The 21,616-nt window shown below is 45.8% G+C and overlaps 1 protein-coding gene across 1 annotated transcript; it reads left to right on the top strand.

The window, feature by feature from the left end:
* Window positions 1–4,887, top strand: LOC148888878 (uncharacterized). The gene is made up of 2 exons (XM_089012595.1): window positions 1–28; window positions 2,994–4,887. Exons 1-2 carry the CDS (start codon window positions 1–3, stop codon window positions 4,343–4,345), a joined length of 1,380 nt encoding a protein of 459 aa, XP_088868721.1. The 3' UTR covers window positions 4,346–4,887.
* The last annotated feature ends 16,729 nt before the right edge of the window (window positions 4,888–21,616 follow it).

Genomic DNA, 21,616 nt, shown 5'->3' with positions numbered 1-21,616 from the left:
ATGAGGAGAAACTCGAGTAACGGCAAAGGTACGGAAAGACATCAGGGAGCCCGGGATGCCTCACCAGCTCTCCCTTCAACACTGACGAATGTCACCAGACTTCAAGAATCAGCTGGATAAACTCAGCTATCTAAGACACTCATCGTACATCACCAAGACCAGCTGACTCTCGTAGCCTCCAGGACGCAAAGTTGCATGGGCTCGACAGTCAACATGGACTGCATCACTCAGATCTTCGACAGACATCGGAACTACGATCCTGCTCGGCTCACCTCCAACTATCCAAGCAATCCAACTTACCTACTGTTACCGAACATGCTGCCTGGACACTCAGCTGGAGCACATCACGAAACTGTGACGAACTTTCTCCGCAAGAACAGATGCACAATGGGCGCAAATCGTCCCTTCATTCCTCACTCTTCACGCACCCACCACCAGTGTCATATTCATAAACCAAGACCACACGGCACGGAATTCATCAGCGGGACGAGTGCTGACGACACTGCTCCCACCTAGCATGGAGCTGCTACCTGAACAACCAGCTGAATCAGCTTGACAGTCTGACGCCAACTGGCTGATGTACTTCGGAAACCCAACCACGTACCACAAACTTGCAACTTAACCAGTTAATCACGTTCTATCAACATGATGATAGCAGTTGACATTAATCAAAATACAGGAATGGCCTGAGCTAGTAGAGCTTACATGAGACATCTAATATGTACCGATGATCCATGTGTCTAATACTACACGGATGCATATCGAATAATCTGCTCACGATAATGACACCGATACAACTTAGTATAGCTAAAGCGGAAATGAGCAGTGACGGAACATGCTCACGGACTGTGGACACACTATCAGTAACTAGGGCACCAATCGATGGCCGAATCCAACCAGAGCTCACCAGTGGAGGCACCATCGCACCCAGATGACCAGTCATACGCAGCCAAATCAACAGAACTGTCGACAAGCCAAATGTGAGAGATCACAGGTAGCGCCAAAATGAAGAAGAGTTTGACAACGATACTGGGAAGTACCACTGGCAAAATGAACTTGGAACTGAATCTGAAAGATACGATGTGAATAGTACCGAAAGATATGGATAACACTGTCGCAATGACTAACTGAACAACTGTAGAGTACATTCGCCAGAATGATAAGGACATGAAAGCCTGAAATTGATCAGCATGAGACAAGTAAAGAGACCAGGCTGAGATAACATACCATACTGGAAAACGCACACGAACTGTACAGCTGTGCAGTCACACAAAGCAGTGAGCACAGGCGCAATCCAGGATGGAAAGAGGCACCAGGCAGGATGGCAGCAAGGCTGAGATATAGTAATGCGAAGAACAGAAGCTGCAAGGCCAAACAGACTGAATACAGGCATGAACGGATGAACACAGCAAGGCTAACCAAGGGAACATCAGACAATGCGAAGAACCTCTAAGTCGAACTGAAAGTCTGCGACAAGCTTGAGAAGACCGTCCATGATCTAACGCAGACAAGAATCAGGCTGAAAGACATGCATCGCAGAGCTCGAAGAGCACAGCATAAAGCAACAATCAAGCACGAGAGCAGTAGCACGGCACGGCATCAGGCGGATGGACCAGTGCAAGGAATATCAGGGAGTCAGGAGAATAGCCAAGGGCTGGAAACCAAGCAACTGAGCAAAGTCCTCAGATACTACTGAAGCATACCCAAATAAGGTCAGCCTAGAGGCTACAGATACACAGAGTGGTCTCAACTAACAGGCAGTCCATGCAGGCATCTCGCAAGGATCTCCATGGTCAAACTGAGAAGAGACCTAGAAAGGCATTGTAATGAAGCTAGAGTGCACACATGCGGTAGCAGTAACAGTGCACATCAGGTGACTCATGAAAAGACAGACACTAAGAACACTGTGCAACACTGCATTCGAAGCGGCAGTAAAGGACAGCAGGTCAGAACTACGCAACATGGCAATAAGTAACATACAATGCCTGTAGGAAATCCCAAGTGCAAAGGCACAAAGCTCTCATCAGATATTTGTCGAATCAAAAGTGTCGAAACTTGTGCGACATCAGGACTTTTGTTTCTAACGAAACATTCTGACATCAGGTGGCTCTTGTAATAAGAATAATAATCAGTGACGTGCAGTCAGGGGAGGCAGGTGAGTCCGTGCCTCACCTATCATCATGGAAAGATCAAATAAAAAAAAGTTATATTTATTTCGTGATTTGTACTTTAAAGTTCTTTTCCATTTAAATTTTAACACATTTTTTTTTTTCAAAATCGCTGAATGTTCACATTTACTAATACTAAGTTGAGACGAGCGGTGAGGCAGCAGCCGGCTGAGCCTCACCATGTATTGCGCAATGACTGCTAACTGTGCTGGCTTGCTCTGCAGTGAGACCGCATTGCTGTCCCTCTGCATATCGCTATTAAAGTGTTCACCAGCCATGAACCTCGCCGCACGTCACTGATAATAATACATTTAATTTCCAAGCGCCTTTCAGAATCCATTTGGCTGCACCATGTGCACCAAGAAACTCGCCCAAAAGACGCATGAGGACTCACACACACAGAAAAAAAGTATGCATGCTCACCGTAGGCTTGTTTGAACAGTTTGGACCAGCACATCCAGACGTACAAGGACGAAAAAAAAATTACATGCTTCATGTTCTGCAAAAAAATTCCAATTCAAGAAGTTCTTGCAACTTAGACGCATATAGGTGTGAAGCCCTTCGGCTGAGAACGCACACGGGTGCTAAAGCTGTGTATGTGTGAGTGTGTGGCTGGGGGAAGTGTGCACGCTGAGACAGACAGAGAGAGAAACAGATTGTTTGCACGAAAAAAGCAACACTTTTTCTATGCCGGCGTCAGTCTTTTGAAATCCCCCACAAATGTGATGCTGTTCATGTCACATTTTGAGTGGTAATCTGAACTAATTTATCTCTGAGTAACTTTCACCATAATTGCATGTGTGTCTGTCTTTTTGTGTCATGCAGACACCAGCGAAGATGCTTGTCCTGCACGGCTGAAGAAGGAAGAAGAGGACGCCCGCAGCATTAAAAGAGAGGCGGAGCCAGAGCACCCTTGCACCAAAAATGATGACAACAGATCATCAAATGATGATGGTCAAGATGAAGAGTCTGACGGTGATCTGACATGTCACACTGACAACAAACCCTGCAAATCTTCTATGTGTGGCAACATGTTGACTGATCAGCGTCATTTGAAAAAGCATGCGAGAACCCACACTAGTGAGAAACATTTGGCCTGCTTTGTTTGTGGCAAAGGATTCTCTCAGAAGGGCCATTTAATTCTCCACATAAGAACCCACACAGGTGAGAAACCTTTTTCCTGTCCAGATTGTGGACAAAGATTCTCTCGGAAGGGCAATTTAATTCTCCACACAAGAACCCACACTGGTGAAAAACCTTTTTCCTGTTCAGATTGCGGACAAAGATTCTCTCAGAAGGTATCTTTAATTATCCACACAAGAACCCACACAGGTGAGAATCCTTTTTCCTGTTCAGTTTGTGGCAAAGGATTCTCAAGCAAGAGCCATTTATTTTGCCACACAAGAAGCCACACTGTTGAGAAACGTTTTTCCTGTTCAGTTTGTGGCAAAGGATTCTCAAGCAAGAGCCATTTAATTCGCCACACAAGAATCCACACTGGTGAGAAACATTTGGCCTGCTTAGTTTGTGGCAAAGGATTCTCTCAGAAGGCCCATTTAATTCTCCACACAAGAACCCACACTGGTGAGAAACCTTTTTCCTGTTCAGATTGCGGACAAAGATTCTCTCAGAAGGGCCATTTAATTCTCCACACAAGAACCCACACTGGTGAGAAACGTTTTTCCTGTTCAGATTGCGGACAAAGATTCTCACAGAAGGGCCATTTAATTAGCCACACAAGAATCCACACTGGTGAGAAACCTTTTTCTTGTTCAGTTTGTGGCAAAGGATTCTCCGATAAGGGCAATTTAATTAGCCACACAAGAATCCACACTGGTGAAAAACATTTTGCCTGTTCATATTGTGGTCAAACATTCTCAAGGAAGGGCCATTTAATTAGCCACACAAGAATCCACACCAGTGAGAAACCTTTTCCCTGCTTAGCGTGTGGGCAAAGATTCTCTCATAAGGTATCTTTATTTGTCCACACAAGAACCCACACAGGTGAGAAACCTTTTTCCTGTTCAGTTTGTGGCAAAGGATTCTCAAGCAAGAGCCATTTAATTCGCCACACAAGAACCCACACTGTTGAGAAACCCTTTTCCTGTTCTGTTTGTAGGAAAGGATTCTCTGAGAAGGGCGATTTAATTAGCCACACAAGAATCCACACAGGTTAGAAACCTTTTTCCTGTTCAGTTTGTGGCAATGAATTCTCTCACAAGGGCTCTTTAATTTGCCATACAAGAATCCACACTGGTGAGAAACTTTTTTCCTGTTCAGTTTGTGGCAAAGGATTCTCGAGGAAGGGCTCTTTGATTTACCACACAAGAATTCACACTGCTGAGAAACCGTTTGCCTGTTAAGAATGTGGTCAACGATTCTTAAGGAAGCATCACATCGTTGACTGTATAGCATCCTACATGTTGTGTTGTTTAATCATTTTTTATTGGATTCAATCCTTAAAAACAAAACAACCATTTTAGCTGAAAAAAGCGACCATGTATAGTAAGGTGATTTTAGCCCCCCAAAAAATAAATGGGCGAAAAAAATGACTATATACTGTAGAGTAAGGCGTTTTTAAGCCTGGAAAAAAAAACGACCATGTATAGTATGCCGTTTTTAGTTGAAAAAAATGACAATGTATAGTATCCTGTTTTTATCCTGAAAAAAAAAACATGTATTGTAAGGCATTTCAGCATGAAATAAATTAGCATGTAAAGCAAGGCGTTTTTGCTGTGAAATAAACTACAAGGATACCTCAGGTTACGAACTTAATTGGTTCCCAGAAAGTGTGTGTAAGGCGAAAAGGATACTGCTGCAGGTGGTAGAGAGCATGTTTGCTCCCTCATCCCTGTTGATGGTCCTTGATTCTGGCTTCCGGATTTCAATGGCCTCCCTGATCCAGAGCTGATGTTTGTTTTCTTCAGTGCGGATGACTCTGGCCTTCTCCCAGCCCATGATATGATTCCCTCTTTTGCAGTGGTCTGTGATGGCTGAATAATGGTGTTTCTGTTGTGCTTATTCTTTTCTTGCTCTTGTCTGTATTGTTACTGTCTCCTTTTCACACTCCTTGTGCTCTTTTTTTCCCTTGTATTAAAACTCCTTCCTTTCTCCCCAATGTATGATTTATTGCATGATTTGCATGGGATTTCATATATTGAGTTGCATTTATTTTCCAGGCGTATTTTGTCCTTTGGGTGTACCAAGATCTGTCGGAGAGTTGTGTATGGTATGACCGGTGTGTTTATGTTGTGTTTCCTCATTGCTCTTTGTATGCGTTCTGTGATCCCTCTAACCAGTGTGCCGCGGCACACCACTGTGCCGCGAGATATTGTCAAGTGTGCCGCGGGAAATTATCCGATTTGTGTGCCCGTGCATTCTAGCGCCTGGCAGAGTAATCATGTAGTACTCTTCCATACCAGCAGGTGGCAACAGCGGGTAGTTGTGCGTCACTAATTCGCTTTGAGACAAGCGATTTAGTGACGCTTGGATAGCGTGGCAAGTGCAGATTGTAGCTAGTTGGACGACGGTGAAAGTGATGGAGAGGTTTTTGAAGAGGAAAAATGCTGACTCAGAAGTGGAAAAAGGGGGACTAAAATGGGATCACTGCGTGGGTGTGTGCACTGATGGAGCTGCAGCCATGGTCGGGCGCACCAAAGGCTTTGTAAGCGGAGTGAGGGAAATAAACCCAGACGTGATCATTACACACTTTTTTACACGGCGAAGCCCTCGTAGCCAAGACTGTACCAGCAGACCTCCTTCCTGTGTTGGATGATGCTGTGCACATGGTAAACTTTGTGAAGTCAAGACCTGTAAAAAGTCGCATATTTGCGGCTTTGTGTGAGGAAATGGGAGCGGAGCATAAAGCCTTGCTTTTCCGTATAGAGGTCCGATGGTTGTCACGTGGCAAGGTGCTGGCCCGTGTGTATGAGCTGCGAGAGGAACTTAAAGTGTTTCTGACGAATGAGGGGTCCGAGTACTGCACTGAGTAAATATAAATATGAAAGATTATAAAATACTTTTTTCTTTGTGTTTCGTTAAATCCTATGTTATAACATCATTCTTCAATGTTTAAAAAAAGCTTATATTACCAATATAACATGCTATATATATTTTTTTATTTAATTGTTATTAACAATATATGACCTGTCATATTGTGTTGCACATTGTGTTTTGTGTATGCTGTGGCTGGTATATTGTTAATTATTAATAATATAATGAGAAAAAAAAGCATTCATTAACAGTTAATACTTTTTTCCCCACATTCTCAGCTGGGGGTGTGCCCCGAGATAATTTCAACGGAAGAAATGTGTCTTGGCTTGAAAAAGGTTGTAAACACTGCTCTAATGTATGGCACTGTTAACATTCCTCCGTGCTCTTGTTTGTTTGTGTTGGGGTAATTCACCATACAAACATCTCTAAACATCGCTCTGTAACCTTTGTTTACATTTTGAACTTCCTGATACGCCATATCCTGCCTTCCCTTACATGATGTCGCATTTACATTACGTCACATCCTTTCGCGTCACCCACTGCGCACCGTATAAAATGCTCTCCCTTCTAGTTCTCTCTCTCTATCGCCATGCTTCCTTCCTCCTTAAGCCGACACCGCAATGCCTCGCTCTCTCCAAGATTAAACCAACTTTCTGTTCTACACCTGGATCCTTGATGATTTAACCATCCTCTTCCATCAACACCCGTCGAAACAATGAACCAGGGACGAACGATCCAAATAATCCAACATTTGGTGCCGAAAACTATGGGTCCTCGTTGATGGCTTCGGGAGGGGGGGGTGTGCGCCCTGTGTCTCTCTTTTTTCTTAGAGTGTTCGAGCGGGCAGCCCCTCCCTTCTGGTGTGCGTCTCTCAGGAATGCTTTACGGGTGAGTGCCGCTAGCATGCAGCTATGTTGGGTGAATGTATTGTGGGATTCTTTCGGCCAAAAATTAATTCTATTCATGGTTAATCTGTGTATATCTTGTAATCGAATTTTGATCGGGTCAAGGCGGACCATCTTAATTTGAACCGATGTACGGAGGTTTCGTACGTGACTGATCGATGCCATCTCGGGTCGAGATATGTCTGCTTCCACGCCTCCGGCAGTGTTAGACCGGGGAAGTTTCAGAAGGGGATTCTTCGGAAGGGAATGAAGTTCTGGAAGTTCGGGTGCGAAGACTGGTAAAAAATTAAGAAAAATTGGAACATTTATTAATTTTGACACATGGCATTATGTATTCTTTTTTTGTTTATTTGCAGCTGCAATAGATCGTGGATTACCATAATATTAATGCATTCACCAACATGAGCGTGTGGTCAGCGCTGCTAGCCGTTGCTACGGGGTTTCCAGGGAACAGTCCGTGGGGGCAGAGGGTGGTCGGCTGGAGGAGGGCGTTTGGGCGAGCCGTCTTTGTGTCTTTTTGTCTCCCCTTTTGTGTTCTTTGTCTTTGTCCTTCGTCTTTTTGTGCGTGCATTGTGTGCTTTTATGTATTGTTGTGTATGTACGTGCTTCGTGTGAGCTTCGCTAAGACAAAAAGGGGGATGGGGTGAATTCACAGCCGCATTCTGAGATCGGCAAATTGATTCATTCGCGAATAGGTTAATAAACGAAAATAAAATTAATAAAGGGTTGCGTTAACATTCACAAACGTGTTGTGTAAAAAAGACATTGTTCCTGCCGAATGTGATTCTGCCGCCTAGGCCTCTCTTCTCCACAGGACGAGAGGCTGCCTTGTCGTTACTCGACCAGGTGCCATGGAGTCGGCTATCCTGTCTCATCGGGAGACCTGTCCAACCATGCAGTGAGGAGACTTTCGTCTCCGCTCAACGTCCTCATGAATGACATAACACTTTTTCCCCCATAGCTTTTTCACAAATACCGTCTTGAAACAAAAACTTAATTAAATACTCTGGCAAATTAGACTGAGTGAACAAATAAATAAGCCAACAAATAAATGAATAAACAGGCTGAACTTGAGGCAACTTAAAGGCAAAAGTAAAATATTTTTGTTAGATTTGATAAAGTGTTTACACTCAGAGAATTGAACACCTTGAAGTCAGAATTCCAATGTTTTTTTGTTCTGTGATCGGTACAAATAATTTCGAAATCCTGATTTGGGCAAATGCAAAATGAAATGGTAATTGTATAAAATGACAGTCAAAGAGTGAATTTATACAATTATAGGATTAGTTTTGTTAGATTGAGCTAAACTTTGTTCTGTATACGGCTTGATTAGGTCATTTTATATATATATATATATATATATATATATATACAGTAAAGTCTCGTTATATCGATATTCAAGGGAGTCTGAAAAAATATCGATATAACCGGGACTATCGATATATCCGACCCTGTTTGCATGTAATTTTCTCCGTGCGTGCATAGAAATAGTATCGATATATATCGATATATATATATATAACGAGACTTTATATATATATATATATATATATATATATATATATATATATATATATATATATATATATATGATGATACCACATTGAATTTGATCAGATTCACCTTTATTAGTTTCTAAGCGGAGAAATCAATTTGAAGAGGACAAGATTGAGTTGCAAAATTTGATGACTAACCTTTTTTCATTATGCTTTTATGCAGATGATGTGGTGAATGGCAACAATTCGCAAAGAGCTGGGATATGGTGGTTGAGAAATTGTTCAATTTGCAGGACGAATTGATGAACTGTGTATTTTTCTCAGCGCAGACGCTGCCGAACCACAGATGTAGCATCTAAACTGCATTTTGATTCTTGATGTCTTTGGAAACTAAATTTAATCCCTGTTTCAATTGTCATAGGAGATCTGACACGAGAAGCCGCAACGGCTGGTGTAATGCACCTGCACATCTAGAGTTTGGCACACCCAATTGATGATTTGGGATAGATGACAAAGCCCCTATTGATAATGGTTTAGATTTCCAAAAGTATAGTTTAGTTTGTCATGCATCTATTCAAATGCATGACAATTTTTTTTCCGCTGAATTTTTCAGAGACATTTTTTCATGCTAGACATTCAGAATGCTGTTAAAATATTTCTCATCCAACCATCTAGCCAGCGACGAATTGTGACAATTAGGCTTGATCGAATGAAAAATATTCAACGTTGGAGAAATCCAACCTTTATTAAGACAGCCGCAAATGCTAAATTATCTTCTGGCTGCCTTTGCGTACGGTGATGACGTTTGTCAGTACAAAAGTAGTTTATAGTTACGACTAAAAAGGCAGGGTAACCTGTTGAGATTAATTTGATTACGAATTACCATTATTATTATGAATTGAATGCAGTGCACATTAAAGTAATTAACTGCAGTGCACATTAGGGGAATTTCTCGCCGTTCAGATTGGTAAGAGTGAAATTGGCAGATGAGTTGAGTGGGTGCCAGTGTCAGTCAGAGATTCAGGCGGAATCAGATATTATATTGTATAGGGTTTCCACGCTAACCAGCTTCTTTCAGAATTGGGAGAAGGAGATTCTTCAGAAGGGAAGGACTCCTGGGGAATCCATGCCAGGGTGAACGGAGATGAAACTGGTTTGCGCGGATGGATGTCCTATGCAGAAGCGAAACTTACTGTCAACTGCAACTGGTGCCCTCCAACTGAATGAAAAGGCGAGTATGATGACCATTTACGCAGATTGCCATAATGTTTGCTGACCATGTCAACTCGTGCTAAAGAATTGTACAAGGCTGTCCTCCACCCATACAATATGGCGACACGCAAATGTCTACCCCACACAAAATTTGCACATATGATTTTCTTGGGTGCCAGCAGAGGAGTAACAGCACGAGAAGCTGTGCTCAACATACAAAATTTTCGTGGTACACGCCACATGAATTCTCAAGATGGTGAAAGAAGCCTATGTTCCTCAAGTGTTTAATGCTGAGGAAACTACACTCCATTCCATCAATCCAATAACGCCCATCACAAAGGTAAATAAAATGACTTTATTGTACAGTACAGTTTATTTCTTTAATCATAATACTATAGCACATTTATTATACATAAAATAAGGTATATTTTATGTAGTTTTACGGCTTACAAAATTACAAAGTAGAAAATTATGTTTTCTGGGGACCTGGGAATGGATTATTCTCATTTTAATGGTTTCCTATGGGAAATTCATTTTTGGGATACACACTTTTTGCCTTACACACTCTGTCTGGGAACCAATTAAGTTCGTAAGCCAAGGTCCCACTGTAACTGCATTGGAAAAAAACTCACATTTACTCAACAAAGCAAAGCGTCCATTTCACCCAAATAAGGGGGAATAAGTCAACACAACATTCAAAGAGAGTCTAAAAATGCATCCCAACATCCATTATCCCATTCAAATTTCCAAACAAGGGCCACAATTTTTATTTTATTGATTTGGATGTGTTTTTTTTTATCTAACATCGGTTCAAAACGACAGTCCTATTGTTCGATACATGAGGTGGTTTTGGCATGATCTAGTTGGCGACCTACGTGTGGCGCTGTCGACCCCACCTGCACATGCAGAGGTGCTGGTCGTTCCGATCCTTGGCGGACTGCCACGTTCAGATTGGCAACCAATGGGTAACGCTGTCAGCCCTGCTGCTGCCTTGCAGGATCTGGTCGTTCCCAATCAGACTCCCGGCACGACCAGTCGTTGTCGGGTCATTGTATGTTGTATGCTTTGTATGCAATTGTATGCATTGTATGCTGTGCATGTGTTTGTTTCACGTTGGCGGACTTTTAATCTCGGTTTTCTTTTGATACTTTGTTTTTTTTCTGTTCAGATGATTTTGATGTTTTAGACTTTGTTCCTGGTGACGTTACTTTAATACAATTTGTCATGCCACATAGACAGTAGGTTATTGTAGGGCTTGTCTACCGACGCATGTAAAGCCTGGGCCCAGCAGATTGCGTGGAGGAAACCACTAGACTGGTTCAACGGGCATGAAGGTGGGCCCAGCAAAGCGTTGTGGAGCGCAAGTAGGGCACAGTGAGACACATAGAATACCATGGTCATCCACTGCATCCTGAACCATCCCCAGTCGTCTTGACTCTGTCTTGCCACTGAATTCAGATGGGCTGGGACCAGAGAGTGAGGCAGACGACATTGCGCAACTCTCCTTCACTTTATTCAAACTCACGCGCAAGTCATCTTCACCACCCCCCATTCCAGTGAAGATGGTCATCTCTTGCCAAGTGGACGAATACCACAATTTGTCAAACACAACCTCCTGCTCCCTCGTGCCTACTTTTTGGGAACCACAAGCGCCATCACCACCTTGCAAAACCATGACAGAATGACCCGGCCAACCATCGGATCCCGCAGGTACAACGTACCGTTCTCATTTCCACCCTGTGCCTGGCAGTGTAACGTCGACCAAGAGCCATGCGTCGTCGCGTGATTGTGTGAGATAGGGTCGCACTCACGCCCACGACAGCCGTGCCGCGTCCACGTCAGGTCGAGACCTCCTTGCAGATGGCCGTCCAGGGTGACACTGGGTGTCTGGCAGTGCACGCTCATGTCCATCCACGCTGTTGCCGTGCATGTTGAATTGAGTCGCATCCACGACGAGCCGTGCAACGCCCGTGTCCACGTCAGTCCGAGACCCCCACTCATCGCTGGATCCCGGAGCTGCTATGGACTGGTCTCGTTTCCCCGGTGCCGGGCAGTTCGCGTCCACGTTAGCCCACGCCACGTCGAGTTTGAATTGAGTCACTCGACGAGCCCTAACGTCCACGCCAACGTCCGGTCGAGACCCGTTCCCATGCAGCCGTCCGGGGTGCCACTCTGCGCCTGGCAGTGCAACGTCCATGTCGCGCCATGCGTCGTCACATGATCGTGCGAGAAGGGTCGCACACACATCCACGACGATCCGTGCCGCGTCTTCGTCCACGCCCAGCTGAGTCCCGTTCCCATCAGGCCGCAGCCCATCATATGCTGGAGAGGCAACGGTTGCCGTCTCCACCATCGTTTCCTGGCGAGTTGGACCTTTTGGGAGACTGTTGGGACTTCTGGAAGCAGTCCCTTGAAGAGGGGTACTGTAATGATCTGGTTGGCGACCAACGGGTGGCGCTGTCGGCCCCGCCTGCACCTGCACATGTGCTGGTCGTCCCGATCCTTGGCGGACTGCCACGTTCGGATTGGCGACCAATGGGTAGCGCTGTCAGCCCTGCGTGCTGCCTCGTAGGTGCTGGTCGTTCCCAATCAGTGCAGTTAAAAGGGATCCCAGCATGACTAGTCACTGTCAGGTCATTGTATGTTTTATGCTTTGGATTGTATTGGATTTGCATTTATTAGTCTCACAGTGGAGAAATTTACATTTCACAGCAGCAAAGTTATGAAAGAAATGAAAGTAGAAAAGCAAAACACAGGAGGTGCTGGAAAGGCAGCCACTCTCGCGGCGCCGTGTTGAAGTCAAAAGAACAAAAAAAAAAACTAAATAACACATAACATGACAACACAAAGACACAGAGAGACATTCATTCTTAAGCAGTACTGGCATATTCATGCTGCCGAAAAGGCGCAACCGCTTAGCACAGTCTCCTCCTTGATGATTGTCGTGGCCAAAAATGCTGAAAAACAATACGTATCCGATTCCAAACGACCACAACAACACAAAGTGACAAAAGAAAACACAAAAACAAGACAAAAACAACAAAAAAAGCAAGGCTCATGAGAGCACTTGCTGACGGCTGCCTACTCGGACGCCATCTTGGACTCCTTTGTATGCATTGTATGCTGTGCATGTGTTTGTTTCACCTTGGCGGACTTTTAATCTTGGTTTTCTTTTGATTCTTTGTTTTTTTTCTGTTCATATGATTTTGATGTTTTAGAGTTTGTTCCTGCTGACTTTATTTTTATACAATTTGTCAAACACAACCTCGTGCTCCCTTGTGCCTGCTTTTTGAGATCCACAACCATCACCACCTTGCAAAACCGTGACAGGTTTTGTGAGCCTTCGACCTGGTCTGGTTGGGGCGGGGTTATTTTTTTAATGATGTAAAATTGTCATTTTTGTTTGAGCGTTTATGTTGATTTTTTTTCTGTCTCTTCTCCTTTGTGCTTTTGTGACCTTTTTCATTCTGTGTGTGTGAACACGTCTGTGCTTCCATTCCAAACAGAGGACTCCGTTTTTTGTACTGATGGTTAATTCTTTAATGTGATTTCACTTGCATGCTGAATCACCAATGACACCACCACCGTAGAACGAGAAACAAGTCTACAAACTATAGGTATTATTTACACAAATATTTGGACTTTACATAAATGAAATAAAACAAATGCAATAAAATCGTACAAACCACTTTGCCCGCTTTCTGTCCGAAATAGAAGTTTTGGTCTTTGTCCTTTTTATTTTTTCCTTGCTAAACAGTACAGCGATAAAGATTGTCCATTCTTGCCATCTTCTCAGTAAAATGCAACTGAAATCACAAAGCGCGGAAAGTAAAACTGTACCGGAAGTGACAACAACACAACGTGATGTCAAGAAAAATAAAGCACAGCCATCTGCTGGTCAACTATGGGATAGCAGTCATAAACAAATGTATGAGCTGCATTTACAGCGTCACTGCCTGAATAATTTGTAAACATTTTAAATCCAAACCGCTGACGGTTAAGAATGCTTTTATTTCAAAGGTGGTGAACGGCGTCACCGTGGTCAAATTTCCGGTTTGCAGAGTATTCTAGTGAAGGGAATTCCGACTCTTTTCAGAGAGCCGGTTCGTTTGGTTGGGCTCACTCAAAAGATCCAGCTTATTTGGCTCCCAAATGGCTCCTCAGGTTTTTTTGTTGCTTAAATAAATTAACTCCCAAAAATCATGTAAAATTATGTGAAGAACAAATTACTCGTGTAAAAAAAACACTATATCAAATATGTTTTAATTTTTTTAATATGGCTTGATTTATATGTGCACATAGAGCAGGGGTGTCCAAAGTCGGTCCTCGAGGGCTGCTGTCCTGCCTGTTTTCTAGCTCACCCAGGAGCAATGCACCTGATTCAAATCATCAGGACCATATTGATGCTGCTTCAGAGCTGGCTGATGAGCCGATCATTTGAATCAGGTGCGTTGCTCTTGGGTGAGCTGGAAAACAGGCAGGACAGCGGCCCTCGAGGACCGACTTTGGACATCCCTGTCATAGATAAAGGGCGAAGGAAAGCCGTTGTCGTGGATGTAGCGGTCCCGAGTAATGGAAACATCAGAAAGAAGGAAAATGAGAAACTCGAGAAATACCAAGGGCTCAGAGAAGAGCTGGAGAGAGCCTGGAAGGTAAAGGTGACAGTCGTGCCTGTGGTGGTCACAGCACTTGGGGCAGTGACCCCCAAACTTGACGAATGGTTGCAACAGTTCCCGGGAACAACATCAGATATATATATATATATATATATATATATATATATCTCACCGGACCTCTGCTAGATCCTCTTCAGTTTGCCTACCGGGCAAACAGGTCTGTGGAGGATGCAGTCAACATTGGACTGCATCACATCCTCGACCACCTTGACAACACAGGAACCTACGCAAGGATCCTGTTTGTGGACTACAGCTCTGCGTTCAATACCATCATCCCAGAACTCCTCATCCCCAAACTTCTCCAGCTTGGTGTGTGTCCCACGATCTGCCAGTGGACCCTCAGCTTCCTGACAGGACGGACACAACAGGTCAGACTGGGAAATATATCATCCACAACACGAACCACGAGCACTGGAGCCCCGCAGGGATGCGTCCTCTCTCCATTGCTCTTCTCTCTCTACACGAACGACTGCACCTCAACGCACCCAGCTGTCAAATTCATAAAGTTCGCAGACGACACCACGGTCATCGGTCTCATCAAAGACGGCGACGAGTCTGCGTACCGACAACAAGTGGAGCAGCTGGAGCTCTGGTGCAGCCGTCACAACCTGGAGCTGAACACGCTCAAGACAGTTGAGATGATGGTGGACTTCAGGAAACATCCATCACCACAGCTACCCCTCACACTATCCAACTGCCTGGTGTCAACCGTTGAGACCTTCAAGTTCCTGGGAATCACAGTCTCCCAGGACATGAAGTGGGAGGTCAACACCAACTCTATCCTGAAAAAGGCCCAACAGAGAATGTACTTCCTGAGGCTGCTAAAGAAGCATGGCCTGCCACAGGAGGTGCTGCAACATTTCTACACGGCTGTCATCGAATCCATCCTGTGTTCTTCCATCACCGTTTGGTTCGGGGCCGCCACAAAAATGGACAAAATCCGACTTCAACGGACAGTTAGGACGGCGGGAAAAATCATTGGCACCGCCCTACCCACTCTCGAGGACTTGCACACTGCAAGAATCCAAACTAGGGCGCGGAAAATCCTACTGGACCCTCCGCACCCTGCCCACCACCTTTTCCAGCTACTCCCCTCAGGCAGGCGCTACCGATCCATGCGCACCAAATCCAGCAGACATTTAAACAGCTTCTTCCCCCAAGCCATTAACTCTTTGAACTCTTTCAACAGTAGCCAAAATGGAACTGTATAGTGCCACTTAGCAGTTTTTTTGACGACGATACTAGTGCAGCGTGTTCTACCGGAAACAAATTCCTTGTGTGTTCTACATACTTGGCAATAAAGATGATTCTGATTCTGATATATATATATGTATGTGTATATATATATATATATATACAAAGCGGAGATGGACGAGATGCGATAACATGGCTCTGTTGGAATGCTACTACTCAAGCAACCCTAGTCAGAGGGGTTACATGCGGAGAATGGGGGCTGAATGGTTACTTCGAAACCCACAGTCACGGTTGACCACGAAACAACTAGTAGCTCAGTGTTCCAATATCCACAAACGGCAACTGCTATCACAACTTGAGATTGATGAGGTACAACACAAATTCCGAGGTGAAGGGCCCCAGGCTGCCACATCAGAGGAAGAGGTTCTACCAGAGATTGGGAGGCAAGCCCCAATGAATGATGAGATTGGGAAGCCAGCCCCAATGAAAGAAATGCTGAGCGAGGCAGCAACTGACCTGAGAGATAAGATCATGGCAAGAATGAAAACTGGGCAACCAAGAAACCGATTACAACGTCTATGTGAAGTACCACTTGAAAGTCTCATGGAAACTGTGAATGCAGCACTGAGAACGATCCCGACCGGAATGATTAACGGAAACTAATGAGCTGATATACACCTCAGCATCAGTGATCCTAGAGATGCTCGGCTACAAGAGCAACCATGAGAGCCACGAGATTCATTACCCACCATGGAAAAGACGGTTGGAGGCCAAGATCAAGGCGGCTGGGAAAGATGTGAGTCAATTGACGGAGATCCAGAGAGGTGGGAATAAAAGGCCAATACCCAAGAGGTACTTGCAGATAACCATACCTGAAGCACTCGAAACTGCCAAACAAAGGCTCCAGGCCTTGTGCAGTCGCCTAAAGAGGTACACGAAAGAGAATGAGGCCAGAAGAATAAACAGGCTGTTCGCAACACAACCTGCGAAAGTGTATGCTCAGTGGCAGGGTTCTAACAGCAGAGCAGACCCTCCAAGGCTGGAAACTGAAAGATACTGGAAAGGCATATGGGAGAAGGAAGTCACACATAACAGCAGTGCACAATGGCTGGTGACTCTGAAAGAGGAGCACAGCAACCTCCCTGAACAGAACGCAGTTGCCATCACAGCGGCAGATATACAAGGAAGAGTCTCAGGTATGAAAAACTGGACGGCACCAGGCCCGGATATGGTCCACACCTACTGGCTAAAGAAACTCACAGCTCTCCACGAGCGCCTAGCAGCACAAATGAACCAGTTGCTGATGGATGGGACTCACCCAGGATGGCTAACCGAAGGGCGAACAATCCTGATCATGAAGGATTCCTCAAAGGGTGCAGTTCCTTCCAACTATCGGCCAATAACCTGTCTCTCCACAACATGGAAGCTCATGTCAGGCATCATTGCGGCTAAGATAAGTGGACACATGGATCAATACATGAACAAAGCACAGAAAGGCATTAGTAGAGACACTAGAGGTGCCAAACATCAGCTGCTGGTTGACAGAACAGTCGCTCAAGACTGCAGGTCACGACATACCAACCTGTGCAAAGCCTGGATTGATTACAAGAAAGCATATGACTCGATGCAACACACATGGATCACTGAATGCTTGGAGTTGTATAAGGTCAACAGGACCCTGAGAGCCTTCGTTGCAAACTCGATGAGGATGTTGAAAACCACACTTGAAGCCAATGGCAAGCCACTAACGCAAGTGTCCATCAAATGTGGCATATATCAAGGTGATGCACTCTCCCCACTGCTGTTCTGCATAGGACTGAACCCCCTCAGCCAGATAATCGCCAAGACAGGCTATGGATACCGCCTCAGAAATGGAGCTACGATCAGTCACCTCCTCTACATGGATGACATAAAGCTGTATGCTAAGAGCGAAAGGGACATAGACTCCCTGATACACACAACCAGAATCTACAGCAGTGACATCGGAATGTCATTCGGGCTGGAGAAATGTAGTCGGATGGTGACTAAGAGGGGCAAGGTAGTCCACACTGAAGGGGTCTCACTCCCTGAAGGAACAATAGCAGACATTGAAAACAGCTACAAGTATACCGGTATACCACAGGCCAATGGCAACCTCGAACTCGCAACAAGGAAAGCGGCGACGACCAAATACCTCCAGCGAGTGAGGCAAGTCCTCAGAAGCCAGCTCAATGGCAAGAACAAGACCCGGGCAATAAACAGCTATGCCCTGCCAGTGATCAGATACCCTGCAGGAATAATAAGGTGGCCAAAGGAAGAGATTCAGACCATGGATGTTAAGACCCGAAAACTCCTCACCATGCATAGAGGGTTCCATCCCAAGTCCAGCACCCTGCGACTGTACACAAGCCGTAAGGAAGGAGGCCGGGGACTAGTGAGTGTGAGAGCCACTGTCCAGGATGAAACATCCAAGCTCCATGAATACATCAAAGAGAAGGCTCCAACGGATGATGTACTCAGAGAATGTCTCAGACAATGGGGAACAGAGGATGATGTGATGGAAGAGGGACAATCATGGGAGGAAAAGCCCCTACACGGGATGTACCACCGAACCATAGCAGAAGTGGCTGATCTCAATAAGTCATATCAGTGGCTAGAGAGGGATGGCCTAAAGGACAGCACAGAGGCACTCATCCTGGCTGCCCAAGAGCAGGCCCTGAACACCAGAGCCATAGAGGCAGGGATATACCACACCAGACAAGACCCAAGGTGTAGGTTGTGCAAAGAGGCACCTGAGACAATCCAACACATAACTGCAGGGTGTAAGATGATGGCAGGGAAAGCCTACATGGAGCGCCATAACCAGGTAGCTGGCATAGTCTACCGAAACATCTGTGCGGAGTATGGACTGGAAACCCCAAGGTCAAAATGGGAAGCACCTCCCAAGGTGGTGGAGAATTACCGAGCAAAGATCCTGTGGGACTTCCAGATACTGACCGACAAGATGGTAATGGCCAACCAACCAGATATCGTGGTCATAGATAAAGGGGAAAAGAAAGCCGTTGTCGCGGATGTAGCGGTCCCGAGTGATGGAAACATCAGAAAGAAGGAACATGAGAAAATCGAGAAATACCAAGGGCTCAGAGAGGAGCTGGAGAGAGCTGGAAGGTAAAGGTGACAGTCGTGCCTGTGGTGGTCGGAGCACTCGTGGGCAGTGACCCCCAAACTCGACGAGTGGTTTCAACAGATCCCGGGAACAACATCGAATATCTCGGTCCAGAAAAGCGCCGTGCTGGGAACAGCACGGATACTACGCAGAACCCTCAAGCTTGCTGGCCTCTGGTAGAGGACCCAAGCTGAAATGGGGGACAGACACCACCCATGGTGGGTGAGACGCGGATTTTATATATATATATATATATATATATATATATATATATATATATATATATATATATATATATATATATATATATATATATATATATATATATATATATATATATATATTGTGATATCATGAGAGGCTAGCTCTCAGCGGGACGGGACAAGAAGTGCAATGGACGACAGGTTTGGATACAAACAAAAGGTTTTAATCAAGGGTTTGAGTGGGAATTCACAAGCAACAAAGGTTCGAATAGTGTCTCTTCCAATACTTGTCAAAATAAAGTCTCTTCTGATACTTAAATCCAAATAAAGTCTCTTCTGCTACTTAAATCCAAATAAAGTCTCTTTTGAGGTAAAACTGAAGACGGAGTTCTTTACAAGAGTCTCTAGGCCTCACCCCTCTTGGCGTCCTCGTCATGTAGCCTAGCCACCTTAGCTAGGTTCAAATCCAGTGTCCAGTCGTGTGGTCCCAACTGGCAATGAGTTCCACGCAGCAATCAACTTCTCCACAGAGCACAGCAATCGAGCTTGTCTTTCCCCAAGCTGCACACTCAGAGCCTTAAGAGCCCTGCTTTCCAATCAAGCCCTGATCAGCTGCAGGTGTGTGGGTTTAATTGCTGCCTTCCACCAGGTGGGGCCAAGACTCTCTCTGGGTGGAGCCATCTTAGGGGGATGTATTTGCCCTCCAGGACACAGCCTCTCGTGACATCACACATCCCCCCCCCCTTGAGACCGACGTCCTCGGCGGGGTGAAGGATGCGAAGCAGGCCAGGAAGGCCTCCCTTCGGGAGAGGGCATCCGCATTGCCTTGGCGCTTGCCAGCCCTGTGGACAACAGAGAAGTTAAAGGCCTGCAGGCTCAAGAACCACCTGGTTACTCTGCTGTCGGTCTCCTTGTTCCTGGCCATCCACTGGAGAGGAGCATGATCAAAGACCACCGTGAAGCGTCTTCCCAGGAGATAGAAGCGCAATGACTCCAGCGCCCATGTGATGGCAAGGCACTCCTTCTCCACGGTGGAATAATTCTTTTCCCTGGGCAACAGCTTCCTGCTAAGGTACAGGATGGGATGTTCCTCTCCTCCATGTACGTACTTGCGAGAGTACAGCCCCCAGACCAACTTCCGATGCATCCGCTTGCACCATGAAGTCCTTGCTGAAGTCTGGTGCCACCAGGATCGGACTGGAACATAGCGCCTGTTTTAGATTGGCGAATGCCATTTCGGCCTCTGGGCTCCATTTCACTAATCGGGAGTGTTTTTTCGTCGTCAATTCTGTCATGGGGGCTGCTATAGTAGCAAAGTCAGCGATAAAGCATCTATAGTAGCCAGCCATGCCTAAGAACGACCTCACCTGCTTCTTGGTAAGAGGTTGGGGCCAATCTTGTATAGCCCGTAGTTTTGCTTCTTGAGGCTTCACCAACCCCCGTCTTATAGTGTAGCCCAGGTAGTTGCTCTCGCCAAATGCCAACCCGCACTTTTTCGGGTTCGCTGTGAGACCTGCTTTTCTGAGGGAGTCAATCACAGCTTGCACTCGGGGTAAGTGACTCTCCCAGTCGGGACTCTGTCTGACGACATCATCTAAGTATGCTGCTGCGTACCTATTGTGGGGGGTGAGAATCCGGTCCATTAGGCTCTGATACGTGGCGGATGCTCCATGGAGACCAAACGGGAGCCTGGTGTATTGGTAGAGCTCCTTTGATGCCGGGGTCAGGGGCACCTGCCAATAACCCTTTGTGAGGTCGAGAGTGGTGATGAAGCGTGCCTGTCCCAGGGAGTCAATAAGGTCATCAACACGAGGTATCGGGTACGCATCAAATTCAGACACCTCATTCAACTTCCGATAGTCATTGCAGAACCGTATTGACCCGTCTGGCTTGGGAACCAACACGATCGGACTTGCCCAGGCACTTTGGGACTCCTCAATCACTCCAAGTTCCAGCATCTTCCGTATCTCCTTCTGAATAGCTGCCTTACGGGCCTCCGGCACCCGGTATGGACGTTGGTGGACTGTTTTTCCAGGTGTGGTGCGTATCTCGTGTTGCACCACGTCCGTGTGTCCAGGTATGGAGGAGAAGACGTCTTGGTTACGCTCAACCAATTCGAGGGTCATTTGGCGTTGGTGTGGGGACAAATTTGGACCCGTCTGAACGTCTTCTCTGGCCGGTTCCTTCGCCTCGCTGGGGGTTAGGCAACTAAACAGCGCCTCTCTGGCATGCCATTTCTTTAGGAGGTTAACGTGATAAATCTGCTCAGGTTTCCTCTTACCAGGTTGCCTCACCTTGTAGTTTACCTCCCCCACGCGTTCGATGACCTCAAAGGGCCCCTGCCAGGATGCCAGGAACTTGCACTCCACGGTTGGTACCAAGACCAGCACTCGGTCCCCTGGCTTGAACTCTCGAGGCTGGGCAGGTCTATTGTAGGAGGCTTGCTGCTGTCGTTGGGCCGCTTCCATGTGTTCTCGCACTATGGGATAAATGGCCTTCATCCTTTCCCGCATGTCCCCCACATGCTCGATGAGGGTACGTTGTCGGCACGGCTGCTCTTCCCAAGCCTCTTTGGCGATATCCAGCAGTCCCCGGGGTCTGTAAGAGTACAACTCAAATGGTGA

Source organism: Hippocampus bargibanti, linkage group LG13, assembly GCF_051943395.1.
Source record: "Hippocampus bargibanti isolate YZ-2025 linkage group LG13, ASM5194339v1, whole genome shotgun sequence".
Classification (NCBI taxonomy): Eukaryota; Metazoa; Chordata; class Actinopteri; order Syngnathiformes; family Syngnathidae; genus Hippocampus; species Hippocampus bargibanti.
This window is presented reverse-complemented; position numbering and strand designations above follow the sequence as displayed.